Raw genomic sequence first — 14619 nt, forward strand, 5'->3', positions numbered from 1 at the left:
CCTCCCCATCCCTGGACCTGGTGGTGTCTGTTCTGTACTCAGTGGTGCCTCCAGCAGTGAACCCCCTCATCTACAGCATGAGGAACCAGGAGCTCAAGGATGCCCTGTGGAAACTCATATCTCAGTGTTTTCTGAAGCAATAAACTGCTTCTCTCCTTCTACATAGTAGTTTTAATGTAACTAGTTACAGGTCCAGCCTCTCACTTGTAATTTCTGTTTTTATTGAAGTTGGTTTTTATTGTGATAACATTCTCATTCCCTTTCTAAATCTCTATCTGCTTTTCTTTTTTAACCACTGGCTGTGTAAATGAGGAGCCGTGCTCTCTTTTTCTCTTAAACAAAATAAAGCATCCTGTAGTGACTTTTTTTTCAATATATATCCTTCCTGCAAGGCCTGTTTGGAGCTGCAGGAACAGTTCCTGTGTGCATGGGAGGAGGGGAAAAGAGTCCAGCCTGGCAGCCCTGCCAGGGAGCACCAGCGCTTGGCCTTCCAGAGCGGTTCTCGTTCCACTCCCACACTCTCCTTCTCATCCCTTGTGTTGGTGCAAGGCCTGAGTGCTCTGGCAGCCTGGTCACCGTCCTGCTGTGTGTGAGTCCTGTGAGCGCAGGCAGGGACAGGCCATGGGCACTGCTGTGACAGAGCTGGCCTCTGTAACAGTACTTCTATAAAGAAGAGTGATCTCCTCAGGGCAGTGCCGGAAGGCTTAGGTCTTCTTCAAGTTTCTGTCAAGAACATACACAAGAAGGTGGCCACAGATGCAAACACCAGTGTCCAGCTGCACAGTGTGTGTGTGCAGGGCTGGGCACACAGCAGTGTCCTCTCACAGCCAGGCCTCCTGCCAGAGACCTGCAGGACCAGCAGAGCAGGGGCTGGGCTGTGCCCCTGTGCACTGGACACCCCGCGGAAGCTGCCCCAGGACATCGTCATGGACTGGCCCCTCACAACCACCATTTCCAGCCCTGGCCTCTCTTCCCAGCTCACAGAAGTTGCTCTTCCCTAAACGGATGGACACCGAATGAGTAGGTCAGAAGTCCATGTTTGCATTGTACAGATGAGATGTAAGCACACACATCATGTACATGAGGTGAGATGAAACCGAGTGAGGACAAACACCATCAGCTATTCCTGGGGGTTCCATGAACGCCTGTGGGACAGACATTGTCTCGAGGTCACTTCACATTGAGAGTAACAGCCCATGGGAAACCACCCACTGGGATCTTCTTCCTTGAACTGAGATCCCCGTGTCCATTCCTCATGATGTGGGACATCTCAGATGAGTGCAGAGCAGGGTGACACACCACAGGGCTGAGGTGTCTCCCGTCCCTTTGGGAGTGGCAACAGGAGGCCAGAGGGACACTGTGACTCCTGCCTCTGTGTGTAAAAGGGACAGACTCTGTCTCTGAACATCCCTGGGTGCATAAGCAGTCCTGAGACCAGCTCAGACACGGATGCCTGATGGAATCCTGGCATTTCTGTGTGTGACTCCAGGAATAAAACTCAGTGGCCCAGTGAGATTCATCCTAGCTGCTGGGACAGGCTCATTGCAAGTGCTCCTGTCTGCTATGTCACCCTTGCCCATCATTCTTGATTGTGCTTTCAAAAGTGACAGCAGAATCAGAGAAGTTCTGAGTTCCTTGGGAAAGGAAGATGTCAAACCCATCTTCAAGAAGGGCAGGAAGGACAATTTGAATAATTACGGGCTGGTCAGCCTACCTCCATCCCTGGGAAGGGGACAGGGCGCATCTTCCTGCACCAATCTGCAGGCACCTGAAGGACAAGGAAGGGATTGCTGAACCAAAATGAGCAGAAAACCCAATGAGTCCCAAGAAATGCTCTGAACCCATTCCAGAGCTTTAGACCCCCGGGAAAGAGCTCAGTGACAGTGCAGCCCATGCAGTTGCATCTGTGTCCCTCACTGAGCAGCACAACCAGTGTGGAGTCACCCCATGGTCCTGCAGCCAACCTGCTCTGTGGAGCATCAGTGCCAGGTTGGGGCCCTGTGGGGAGCACAGGGAAGGGGCCAGGAGCACCAGACCAGATCAGAGGAGGGATGGGGGGAGATCAGACAGGAGCTGACCGGGGCTGGAAATTGCCTTGGAGAGAAAAATGCTGGTGTTCAGCTGCCCCAAGATAATACCCAGAGTTCAGGGTGCAGGGCCAGAAGTCCTTGCTGTCCTGGTGCTTCACCAGGCCTGGGAAGTAGCTGGAGAAGGATCGGTGTCCCCCACTTGCCATCTCTTAGTGCATCATCCCTTGTGAAGGGTGGCATGGAAAGCAAGTCTGGGACTCTGTTTCAGGATTTGCACCGAAGAAAGTATTCACCCAGAAGCCACATCATTTTGCTCTGGTACTTCAGTCCTGGTGCTCATCACATGTCCTTAAGACAAACTTATGCACCCCTCTTGTCAACCTTACCCCAAAAGTCACCCCTAGACAAGGCTCCTGAGCTGGGGCCGAGCTGGAGAACTGGGGTCCAGCTGTGACCAGAGGAAGGACAAGGCCTGTCCTGGGTCCTCTAAAGGGCCGGCAGCCTCTGTGATCTCCACCAGAAAAGGCAGCATGCAGGAAACTGTAGACCATCCCCAAGCCCATTGGAGGCCCTTAGGAAGAGTTCCTCTCTCCAACTATCCAGCCCAGCTTGTTGCTGCATGAACAACCAGGAGAAACTGCCCCAGGACCCTCATTCCAGACCCCATCTCCTCCACCCCATACAGGCAGTGCTCTCCCCCTTGTCACTGAGGTGGTTCCAGGGACCCAAGAGACACCTGTGGGGAGGAGATGCTGGGTAGGGATGCGGTGTCCTTCAGTGCTCCTCATGGTAACTCCTGCTGGGCTTTGTGCCGCTGGTCACAACCCTCTGAGCCTGGCTGTTCAGTCAGTTCTCAGTGGTGCTAAACAGGAATATGCCCATGAGCACGTTGGGCTGCACTGGGAGGAGCGTGGCCACCCAGCCAAGGGCAGTTATTGTCCATCTTGACTCCGCACTGGTGTGGTCACATCTGGAGCGGGGTGTCCCAGTGGGAGGTTCCCCACGCTGGAGGAACGGGGAGGAGCTGTCGTGTGGCCAGAGACAGTCTGGGTCATGTGTGGAGGTGTTCAGAGACCCAAACTTCTTTAGCCTGGTGAAGTGGAGGCTGAGGAAACGTGCTGTTTTTACTGAGATTGAGTTAATTTTCTTCATGCATTTTGAATCTCTCTCCTTCATAGCTACTACAGTCTTTTGTTTAGATTTGCTACGAGAATAATAACACTGTTTCTTCCCTGGGATAGAGTTAATTTTTTCTTTTAGCTGCTTTACAGCGTTTGCCATTTGGTATGAAAGGAATGTCAGAACTCACTGATATCTTGGCTGTTGTCAGGGAAACCAAGGACTTCTTTGGCCATCCAGCTGCAGATGCAAATTGGCAGGACGGGACACAGGCAGGACAGCACCTCGATTGACATGCAGGCTGATCAATGAAATATTCCCTATGATTAGCGTCATGCTCAGTCTAAAGCTGGAGCCAGCTTTTAGGGCTTGTTACATCCGTTACTTTGGGTTTTCTGGCTAGTTTGGTTAGTTCCATTCAGAAGTTTCATTCTGTCAGGAGTTCGATGTCAGTCTGGCCTTTTGCCGTTCTGCCATTTTGCAGTTGGCCCTTGGGCCTTTTGCACTTTTACTTTCTCTTGCTGGGATCGGCTGTTCAGGACCAGGGCGCTCCCTTCTTTTGGGCTGTCTGTTTGGCACAACTGGAGTTATGTGAGGGATTGCACTGAGTATCATATATTTTACTTTATGTATATTCTAGTATATTAGTAGTAGTAGTGTATTATTTTTATTGTCTTATTATTTTTTTTTCTAAACCCACCAGTTTCTCCCTTCCCCTTCAGTTCTCTCCCTTATCCCACTTGGAGACTGGGAGCAGGATGTGAGCAGCTCTCATGGTCTTAGTTGGTGGCTGTGGTAAAACCATGACAAGAAAGAGTACTAGTAGCTTCAGAAATCTTGAAAATCACTTTCCAAGATGATGGCACTTTTTTGGGTTTGGGTTTTTTTTTTTTGGTAGAGGGAAACAACATGAGAAAGGAAAACCGTCAGAAACTGCAGCTCTGGAGGTCCAGAGTGGACCTCAGGACAAAGAAATGTCATTCTGAGCACAGTGCTGTGGTCATTCAGAAGGACTCTGGATCAGCCATGGCTTTGTGTTTCAAGGAACAGCTGGTGGGGATGGAGAGACAGCAGCACAGGTGGGGACACACTGGGGTGAGAACAAGCTGGGGAAGCGCATGGGGTGTCTGCCCCTTGGCTATGGCTGATGTCCCTGACAGCGAGGCCGAAGAGGAGACACATGGTTGTCATGGCCATAGCGCCCCAGTGCCTCCTTGCACCCCCCAGGGAGTGTCACACCGTTGTCCTGCACTGGGCATCATCCCCACATCCCCAGGAAGAGCCCTGAGACACACGTGAGGGACAGGATCTCCCTTCCTAGGGGCAGGGGGTCAGGGCTTGGCCATTCTCCTTCATCAAACAAATCAAGGGTTTTCTCATCATCAGAGCTGCTGCACTTTGCCTTTGCCTGATGCAATCACTGCCTCCAATTATCTGCTCTAACGAGTCCCTGGGGAGGCTTTGTCAGTAACAGCCCTCAGTGGGGCCCATTAATGCTTCAAGGTACTTTGGGCTTTGCTTCTGACTTGGGCTTCTTGAGGAGATTCTTCAGTCTGTCCTTGGTATCTGAGGTTCATGGACTCAGCACCAAATACGCCATGGGGCTCATTAAAACACAGAAAGCCCTAACGAGCCATGTTTCCTTCCTAATTTTCTTCCAATCTTCAAGACTTGTAGAACTAACTGGAGAGGTTTCAATGGGACACTTACTGATGAAGATTTCAAAGAAGATTTCATAAAGGAGGGGTTTTTCTTTCAAGGGTGCTTTCTGTCATTTTTCAGTGTGTAGAAGAAGTGACAGCAGCATTCTGCAATGGACATTGATCCAGAGGGTCTCCTGAAGCCATCTGGACAGGCAGGAGAACAGTCCCTTGAGGCTGGACACTGTATGGACACCCTTGCTCCTCACCCCCCACCCCCAGTCTGCCCGTTCCCTCATTGGCCACCTGGGACTGGCATCACTTTTCCGCACATCAGACTTCTGCACTGAGCTCTGCAGGTGGATGCTGCAGCTCCTGCACACCAGCTCCCACCTGCTCTCCTGTGTAAACACTACACAATTTCATAAACACTAAAACACTTTCCTCAACTGTGTGTGTAAACTGGATCTAATGAGGTCCACCATCCACAAGGGACATCCACACAAGAACTGTTTTAGACAGAGAGATAGGAAAGGATATATATAAACACAATTAACCTGTTGACTACCATGTTAATTAGACTTCTGAAGAATGGGGCAAGTTTGTAACTCCCTGAAGCTCAAAGCAGAAACCAGAGAGTTGAGAGGCAACTGAATGACCAAAGAGCAAGTGGAGGAGGAAACCTGAGAGCACTGGGAAGGGCAAACGTCCAGACAGTCTGCTGGAAAGTTGTCCTTTGACATGGACATTTAATCAGGAGAGGTGGAAACTCCTGAATGATGACAGAGATGAAATAAAGGAGTGTTGGTAATAGAAGTACAGGGGAAGACCAATATTTGTTTTTGTACCCTTAGTACACTTCCTGGTAATTCACTTTTTAGCATTTTTTTGTGTTTCTGGTGGGGGTTTTTTTGTTTGTTTTGGATTTTTGTTTTAATATGTTAAAAATAAGCCAACAAAAACCCCCAGAAACAAACAAACAAAACAAACAAAAAACAGAAATAAAAACCCAAACCAAACCCAAAAACAACAACAACAACAACAAAGTGCACCTTTCCAGGCAGACATCAGTCATCAGTTGTCTCACCATAAACAGCCAGGGCCATTTTAGGGGCCCCAGTGCACCTGAGGTACTGGCCTGGGATTGGCATCTATCACAGAGGACCTGGGGGAGACCAGAGCACCTTGCGATGCAGGGGGAGCCTGTGCAGGGGTTCCTGGGGCATCTACACTGGCACCAGGTGTCTGTGTCCCTGGAGCTGAAGACATTTGTGTCCTAAATCCATTCCCAGTTCTGGAAAACTCTTTGCTTTTCAAAGAAAAGAACCCCCCCCACAAAGACTGAAAAAAGAAAAAAAAAATGAAAAAAAAAGTATGTTGGCACCTTCCTTTGCTTTGGATCTTTCGTTCTTCTTATTTTAATTTTCGTTGACATTAACTGATATCTGCCGGGCCTGGAGGCATTAAGGCAAGATCATTTTATGTCTTGCATAGCACCCCATGCCCTCTAAACCTTCCCTGCCCAGGACTCCTCACACTTTGCCCAGAGTGTCACACTGAGCTGTTGGCTGGTTCACTGGTTGAGATGATGGTTTAGATGGTCACCTACAGCACAGCTGGATTCATGGCCCATAATCGTCTGCTCTGCTCCAGTTAGAAACAGAGCCCAACATCACAATGGGATTGTAAGAGAACTGAGGTTGAAGGGACCTCAGGAGTCTGCAGTCCAACCTGTCACAAACTGGGTCACACCAAGGTGTTCAAGCCTTGATTCAATCAGAGATTGAAAACCTGCAAGGACAGAGCCTGTGCAGCCTCTCTGGGTGACCTGAGACAACACTTGGCTGAGCTCAAGGGGAAAAAGCTTTTCCTTACATCCTGGCTGAAGCTCTCTCACCTTCCACCCATTCTCTTTTGTGCTTCTACCACACACCATGGTGAAGAGCCTGGCTGCGTGTTCTCCATGACCTCCTGTAAGAGTTGGTCTGAAGAACAGTATTTGCCTGAACATCACCATCAGGGACTTGGAGAACAGATGTCCTGATAGAAAGAATTGGAAAATGACTTGGAGAGAGGCCTGAGGAAAAAAATTGTGTTGTACAGGTCTCTCCAACCAGGGGGCTACAGGTAACAATGGCTGCTGTATGGATTCCACCTGCTGCCGCAGCCAGACTTGCCCCCACCTCCTAAAAGGAATTGTGTTGTACAGGTCTCTCCGACCTGGGGACTATAGCTGCTGTGCAGAAGATGGATTTTCACCTGCTGCCTCAGCCAAACTTGCCCCCACCTCCTCCCTGCTACTAAGGCCAGTGAAGAAGAGCATGCGCAGAGGCTTGACGAAGGTCTTGAGGTCACCCAATGGACCAGTAAGAGACCCCTGAACCGAGGCGATGCAGGCACAGACGGGTTCTGGCAAGCGAAGCGGGGACTCTTCGGGCCTGCGCAGTTCAGCCTGGATTGCGAAACAAAGGCAGAGATTGGCCTCAATCCATGGGAGCGAAGCAGGGTAAAGAAGCATGAAAGACGATTCCCGACGGGACATCGCTGAGCTCTCCCCACCAAAGGATCACGGATCACAACGGAGAACCGGCAGGACTCTTCTCACGGCACCTGAGACCATAGGGACGCCTTTGGATCTCATAGTGGTAGCCAACCCTTTTTTTTCCCCCTTTCTTTCCTTTCCTTTTTCTCCACTCTCTCTATCACGTGCCGCTTTACGGGCAAAATAAATAAAGAAATATTGATGATTGAATTACAACCTCTTGGCTTTTTGATTGCCTTAATTTTGCACTTCAAGATCAAGGTAAATGAAGCATCACGAGTCCATCACCGAATGGACCATGACAGGCCTGGAGCACAAGTCTTATGAGGAGCAGCTGAGGGACCTGAGGCTGTTTAGCCCGGAAAAAAAGAGACTGAGGGGAGACCTTATCGGTCTCTACAACTACCTGACAGGAGGTTGTAGCGTGGTGGGTGTTGGTCTCTTCTCCCAAGCAGCAAGTGATAGGACGAGAGGAAATGGTCTCACGTTGTGCCAGGGAAGGTTCAGGTTGGATATTAGGAGGCATTTCTTCATGGAAAAAGTTGTGAAGCAGTGGAACAGGCTGCCCAGGGCAGTGGTGGAGTCACCATTCCTGGAGGTGTTTAGAAGACATTTAATTGGGTTTCTTAGGGACATGGTTTAGTGCCAGAGTTGGGTTATGGTTGGACTCGATGATCCTGAGGGTCTCTTACAGCTGAAATTATTCTATAAATCGATTGACAAATCAAATTCAGGGCAGTTATTCCCTTTAATGCCAGTTACAGGCCTGCAGTGTTACGTGAGGTGCCAAGGCTCTCCCACACCCCTACATGCACTGGGCAGGGACAGCGATGGTCCTGTCCAGGGCAGCCATCCCCATCCACAGTGAGTGTGGGACAGACACCCCAGACAGCATTGCAGACAGATTCGGTGCCTTTGTGCAAGAAACTCATTCCCACCTCTGAAGCATCGCAAAATCTGTCCCTTCTCTATCCAGTAGATGTAGGGCAGCCCATGAATAGGAAGCGCTTCACACCGCGGTATCCATGCGTACAGCAACACTTCCAAATCTCCTTTTTTTCTTTTCACCACCCTCTTCTCAACTCCTTGAGAACATAATCAAGGGACAGACACACCATTCTCACATTGGGCCTGTCGGCAGCACCTTGTCATTCCTAGAGATCAGTGACACATCTGCCCAAGTACCTCAGGGGCAGCAGAGACGCCACTGACAAAACACACGTTTCCTTCCAGGTCTGTCATTGCCAGCCCTGTTTCTGTCTGGCCTTGGGGACAGCAGGGCTTGCTCACTCTCCTGTTGCCCAGTTTCAGCCCTAACTTTCCATCTGCCAAGCACTGTGACATTGCTCTGCTCTGAAGTCAAACCTTTGCACACATGGGGACCTGGATTCTTGAGACCAACCAGATTTCCCGAGAATGATCAGAGCTTGGCCGGGTGCTACAGCTGAGGTGCCACAGCCCAACTGTGCACTGATGCCCTGAGCCAAGGGCACAGCCAGGACAAGCTGCAGCCTGTGCTGTTTGACACCCATGGAGTCACCGCCAGGCGTGGTGGGACAAGTCACACAGCTTGGGGTGCTGCAATGGCTGGGTACAGGCTTTTCAGGAGAGACGGGCTGGAAGGGTCAGCAGTGGGATTCCCTCAGAGTGAAGAAGTTGCTTGGATGTATGGAGCTCCTTTATGTGGAGAATGACAAGATGGGTTTTCCCTTGTCAGTGAGGGCACCAATGACAAAGCCCTGGGCCTGTGGAGGCACATGGCCATGCCCCCCAACAATCTGGTGCCACCGAAAGTGGGGCACAGCAGTCAGAGAGAGGCACCAGCATAAGGAGGAGAAAGTAGCACTGAAAGACTGTGCTAGGGAAATTGGAAGTTATTTCTTTTTTCTTGAATAAACTCTGGATGGAACCCTGCTACTGCTGCCATTTTAGTGGCCACTTTCTGGGCTCAGGAGAGTCCTGGAGGCTGAGGCCCCATTTCTTTAGGGGGCACCGGGGGCTCCCCGGGCGAGTGGTCCCTGCCCTGGCTGGAATTTGAGGGACTGCGGCTGCAGCAGTCCAGAGAGAGTCCGGAACTTGAGAAATTTGGGGTTTTACCATCAGGAATCTCTGAAGTTTTAAAAGGAGAAGCGGCTAGTCCTGTACCAGGGCAGGAGAATAACCCCATCCATCAGGACAGAGCAGGACCTGACACGCTGAGCAGGGACCCTGAGGAGAAGGGCCTGGGCACTACAAGGGCCGCCACACAAGCCCATGCTGCACGCTCACCATGAACAAGGCAGCTGCACACGGGGCTGCATGAGGAGGAGCGTGGGGACCCAGACACCTGGAGGTCTCATCCCATTCGGTTCAGCACTGGTGTGACCCCACACACACGGGTGTGTGCCAGTGTGCGGCTCCCAGTTTGGAGAAGCAGGGAGGAACTGGAGAGTGCAGGGCTGTGCCAAGGCAGGGGTCAGGACCTTGTGCACATGGTGTGGGATGCTGAGGGACCTGGGCTGCTCTGGCCCAGCAGCGCTGGGGAGGCTGCAGCAGTGTAGGAGTAGCCCGAGAGTGCTGGAAGGGTGGTTTCAGAGAGGGTGGAGGTTTTCTACATAGTGGGAAAGAGCACGAGAAAGAAATAATGGCACACAGTGCAGCTGGGGAGGTCCAGGCTGGACATGAGCAGCAAGGAATGTGAGTGGAAGGGCAGTGCTGTGGTGGAGCAGGTCACCCAGAGGGAGTCTGCATCAGCCCAAGGCTTTGTGCTTCAAGGAACAGCTGGGGAGGATGGAGAGAGATCAGCAAAGGAAGGAAGATGCTCAGACAAGAGCAAGGTGGGGCAGCAGGGGGGATGTCTCCAGCCTGCAGGGAAAGAGGTGCAGGGGATGCCACAGCATAGGACAGGCTGTCGTGGAGATGATCAAGGGATGTAAAGAGGCTGAAAGCCCCCAACAGACATGAGCTCCTTCTCCCCTTAGCGATGGCTGTTGTCTCCAGCTCTGATGCCTGTGAGGAGACACCTTGTCCTTACAGCACAGGGGCCTCATGGCCTCCTTGTCCCCAGCCAGGAACCTGGGAGGTGTGGGACCATAGTCCTGCCCTTGGCCTTGCACAGCCCCACATCACACTGTCCCAGGAAGGGCCCTGGGCAACGTGGGAGGGACAGGATCTGCCTTCCCAGGGCTGGGGGTCAGGGCTTGGCCCTTTGATTAATGAAACACATCCAGGTTTACTCAGCATCAGAGAGAACTTCACCTTGATTTTCCTGACCTGTCATCTCTGCCTCCAGTTTTCTTCTCTAACCAAATCTTGGAGTCATTTCCTCAATAGTGTCCTTCAGTGGGACTCATTAACGTTACAAGAAACTTTGGAGTTTGAATCTGACTTTGACTTCTTGAGCGGTTTTATTCAACTTCCCCTCAGGATCTGAGGTTCATGGACTCAGCACCAAACCCACCAGAGGGGTCATTAAAGTGCCTTGGGCTGCCCCTGTGCTGCTGAGCTGGGCTGGGCTCCTGGGACAGAGGGAGCTCATGGCACGCGGCAGCGCTGCAGAGAGACAGCTCTGCCCAGGAGCAGCTCCTCTGCAAAGCGCAGCAGGGCTGAGGGCTCTGCCTGGGGATCTCAGGGAGACGAGCAAGGCAGAGAGAGATGAAAGGTGGTCAGGATGGGGAGGATGACTGAGAGCTCACTGGAGGAGAAATCTTTGCAGCCCTTGCCATGGTAAGTCTCTGGGTGCAGGGCAATGCAGCTGTAGCTCCTGGAGGCATCTCCTCAAGTTAGCACAGGCACAGCTTGAGGGATCTGTAAGGAGGGGGCTGTTATCAGGCAATTTTGAACAGCTGTGAAGGTGGGTGAGCAGCCAGGGGTGCCCAGGGCTGTGCTGCAGAGCAGCGTACCTGCATTCCAGGGCTGTGCCGGGGCAGGGACTCTGCCGCCTGCCAGGGTCAGCGCTCAGCCTGCCCGGGGAGATCCCCACGGTAATGTGGGGAGAAGCTGTGGGGGGAAGGAGCAACCCCTATCAGGGCAGGAAAGGTGCTTCTGCTGTGGAGAGGCTGCTGTGTGGGTCAGGGCTGCTCACAGCTCCAGATCACCCCCAGGATTTTTCCAAGTGGATGCCTCAAGCAGAAGATGAATGCAAGGACTACCAGAGAGATAGGGAGCTTTCCTGAGCCTGCCTTTTCAGTTTCCTATCCCAAGGGTTTGGGGGGTACAGGAAAGGAAAAAAATGAAAATGAGCTCTCATGCTTAAACAAGTCACTGAGACTCCTGAACTGCAACTCAGAGTCATCAGTACATCTGCCAGAAGCCTCATAACATCCCTTCAGCTGCTGCTCTGCCTGTGCACAGCACCAGCATCACATTGGCTATTCCTGTCAGTCTTACTATGACCTGCCCTTTTCCCCAGTCTGTGAACAGGAAGATGCCCCCAGGCAGTGCCCTGTGAACAGGCAGAATCTGTAGGGCCAGAGTGAGGGCACAGAGGGTGGGATGGTCTGTGAGCACTGACAGGGAAGAGACATGGGCAGGGAAACTGTTCCCAGGGGGAAAATCTCCAGGCAGCAGGGAAATGATCAGAAATGAGAGGAAACTAAACTCAGAATTGATATGGGAGGGAGAAGACAGAAAACTCCGTATGATCCCCGCAGTGCAGATCCCTCCTGTGAGCAGCCCCCTCGCCTCCTCTCCCACCCAGCAAAGCCTCTGCCCTCAGGGCCGGGGGCTCCAAGGCATGAAGCAGCTCCTGTGCAGCCAGAGCTCCAGTTCCCTCTGCAGAGCACAGGGGCTGAGAGCAGCTGCCCGGCAATGCTGGTGTGTGGGAGGTGGCTGCACAGCTGGGGAAGGGTGACGCTGTCTGAGTGCCCGGCTGCCTCTGCCCTGGCCTCTCTCACACCCACCCTCACCGCAGTTTCCTTCTTGCTCCACTGCTCTGGGTCACTGTTGGTGTGATCTGGTTCTTGCTGTCAGGCTCTCTGGGGATGGGAGTTTCAGCTGCAGAGTCACAGCCTGATCTTGTGGGTCCTTTCCTGCAGCTGTGTCCATGGGAACACGTGTCCAGCTTTCCTCTGACCTGTGGGGCTGTGGGCAATGCAGTGTGTGGGGCTGGGGAATGAGCTGAGTCTCCCTGAATCAAATGCCATCATTAGGACTCTTGGCTGTCTCCTTGAGTGTTTTTTTTCCAAGCTGTGAGCTTCCCTCCAGGATGCAAACCTGTCCTATAGCACGTTAGCATTATCTGAATTGCTTATGCAGAAGTGCAGAGATGCTATGATGGAAGAAATGCTGTTTGGTTTGTGAAATGAGCCGTGTGTGTCCTGGGCTAAATATGGGGTGCTGAGACCTGAGGAAAGGGTGGGACACGTCATGGTCTGAGGTGGGTCCCTCTGCTCTCAGCAGTGCCTGGTGGCTTTTCAGGGTAACATGGCAGTGTGATCAGCCTCCATCTCAGAAAGGTGCCAGCCCAGGGCAGCTGGAGCAAGACAGAGGGACAGAGCAGCTGCCCTCACTCTGCACTGACCCACAGGCATCCTCTGGTCTCGCAGGACTTGCTCTGTTCTCCCTGAGTGCATCAGAAATGTTGAGGATTTCTGATGTCCAAGAACATTCTCCAGGGGAGACGGTGGTGAAACTGTAAAAAAACCTGTGACTTTTAAAATGCCTTTACAATTCCTTTTCTTTATCACTTATAATCCCGACAGGCCAGACTGCATTATCAGTCTGAAAAATTTGAACCTCAGGACTGAGCCCTGCCCAAGCCAAAATCTGCAGAGTTGGGCTGACTTATTAAGAGTCCATGGGTAGAGACCCTTTTGTCTTGGTTGCACACTCGGCCAGCACCAAGCAGGGCTGCAGCCACAGTGCTGAAGGAAGGTCTTGTAGAAAAAGAAAAGTGTATCTGTGTTTCACAGGGGAGGGTTTGTGGGACATGGCTTTGGTTTATGTCAGAGAAGTCTCCACTAAATTGTTACTGACTTTTTCTCCTACGAGAGCACCCTGTGCCCAGAGACAGCAAATGTCCAACAGCAGCTCCATCACCCAGTTCCTCCTCCTGGCGTTCACAGACACACGGGAGCTGCAGCTCTTGCACTTCTGGCTCTTCCTGGGCATCTACCTGGCTGCCCTCCTGAGCAACGGCCTCATCATCACCACCACAGCCTGTGACCAGCACCTCCACACCCCCATGTACTTCTTCCTCCTCAACCTCGCCCTCCTCGACCTGGGCTCCATCTCCATCACCGTCCCCAAATCCATGGCCAACTCCCTCTGGGACACAAGAGCCATCTCCTACACAGGATGTGCTGTACAGCTCTTTTTGTTTACATTCTTGATAGAAGCAGAGTGTTATATACTCACCATCATGTCCTACGACCGCTACGTTGCCATCTGCAAACCCCTGCACTACGGGACCCTCCTGGGCAGCAGAGCTTGTGTCCACATGGCAGCAGCTGCCTGGGCCACTGGGTTTCTCCATGCTCTGCTGCACATGGCCAATACATTTTCACTGCCACTGTGCAAGGGCAATGCCCTGGACCAGTTCTTCTGTGAAATCCCCCAGATCCTCAAGCTCTCCTGCTCAGATGCCTACCTCAGGGAACTTGGGCTTCTTACATTTGGTGCCTCTATATTCTTTCTATGTATTGTATTCATTGTGCTGTCCTATGTGCAGATCTTCAGGGCCGTGCTGAGGATCCCCTCTGAGCAGGGACGGCACAAAGCCTTTGCCACGTGCCTCCCTCACCTGACTGTGGTCTCCCTGTTCGTCAGCACTGCCGTGTTTGCCTACCTGAAACCCCCCTCCATCTCCTCCCCATCCCTGGACCTGGTGGTGTCTGTTCTATACGCATTGGTACCTCCAGCAGTGAACCCCCTCATCTACAGCATGAGGAACCAGGAGCTCAAGGATGCCCTGTGGAAACTCATATCTTACTGTTTTCTGAAACAATAAACTGCCCGTCTGCTTCTGAATAGGAATTGTAATGTAACTAATTAGAGATCCAGCCTGTCATCTGTATTATATGTTATTGATTGTTTTTTTATTGTGATAATGTTGTCATCCCCTTTCTAATTCTCTGTCTGCTTTTCTTTCATAACCACTAGTGTAAATCAGGAGCCATGCTCTCTTTGCCTTTAAACAAAATAAATGGCTCTGTAGTGACTTGTTTTTCATTCTATCCTTCCTGCAAGGCCTGTTTGGAGCTGCAGGGACAGTTCCTGTGTGCATGGGAGGAGGGGAAAAGAGTCCAGCCTGGCAGCCCTGCCAGGGAGCACCAGCACTTGGCCTTCCAGAGCTGTTTTCGTTCCACTC

At 51.8% G+C, this 14619-nt stretch overlaps 1 protein-coding gene across 1 annotated transcript; it reads left to right on the forward strand.

The window, feature by feature from the left end:
- Nucleotides 1-13326: 13326 nt before the first annotated feature.
- On the forward strand, nt 13327-14259 carry LOC135999420 (olfactory receptor 14J1-like). Its single transcript, XM_065652974.1, has one exon. It carries the CDS (start codon nt 13327-13329, stop codon nt 14257-14259), a length of 933 nt encoding a protein of 310 aa, XP_065509046.1.
- Nucleotides 14260-14619: the final 360 nt, after the last annotated feature.

The sequence above is a fragment of the Caloenas nicobarica genome, chromosome 28, assembly GCF_036013445.1.
Source record: "Caloenas nicobarica isolate bCalNic1 chromosome 28, bCalNic1.hap1, whole genome shotgun sequence".
Classification (NCBI taxonomy): domain Eukaryota; kingdom Metazoa; phylum Chordata; class Aves; order Columbiformes; family Columbidae; genus Caloenas; species Caloenas nicobarica.

Bases quoted from the DNA above. Each gene is read 5' to 3' on its own strand.
- LOC135999420 (XM_065652974.1), top strand. From the start codon at position 13,327: ATGTCCAACAGCAGCTCCATCACCCAGTTCCTCCTCCTGGCGTTCACA.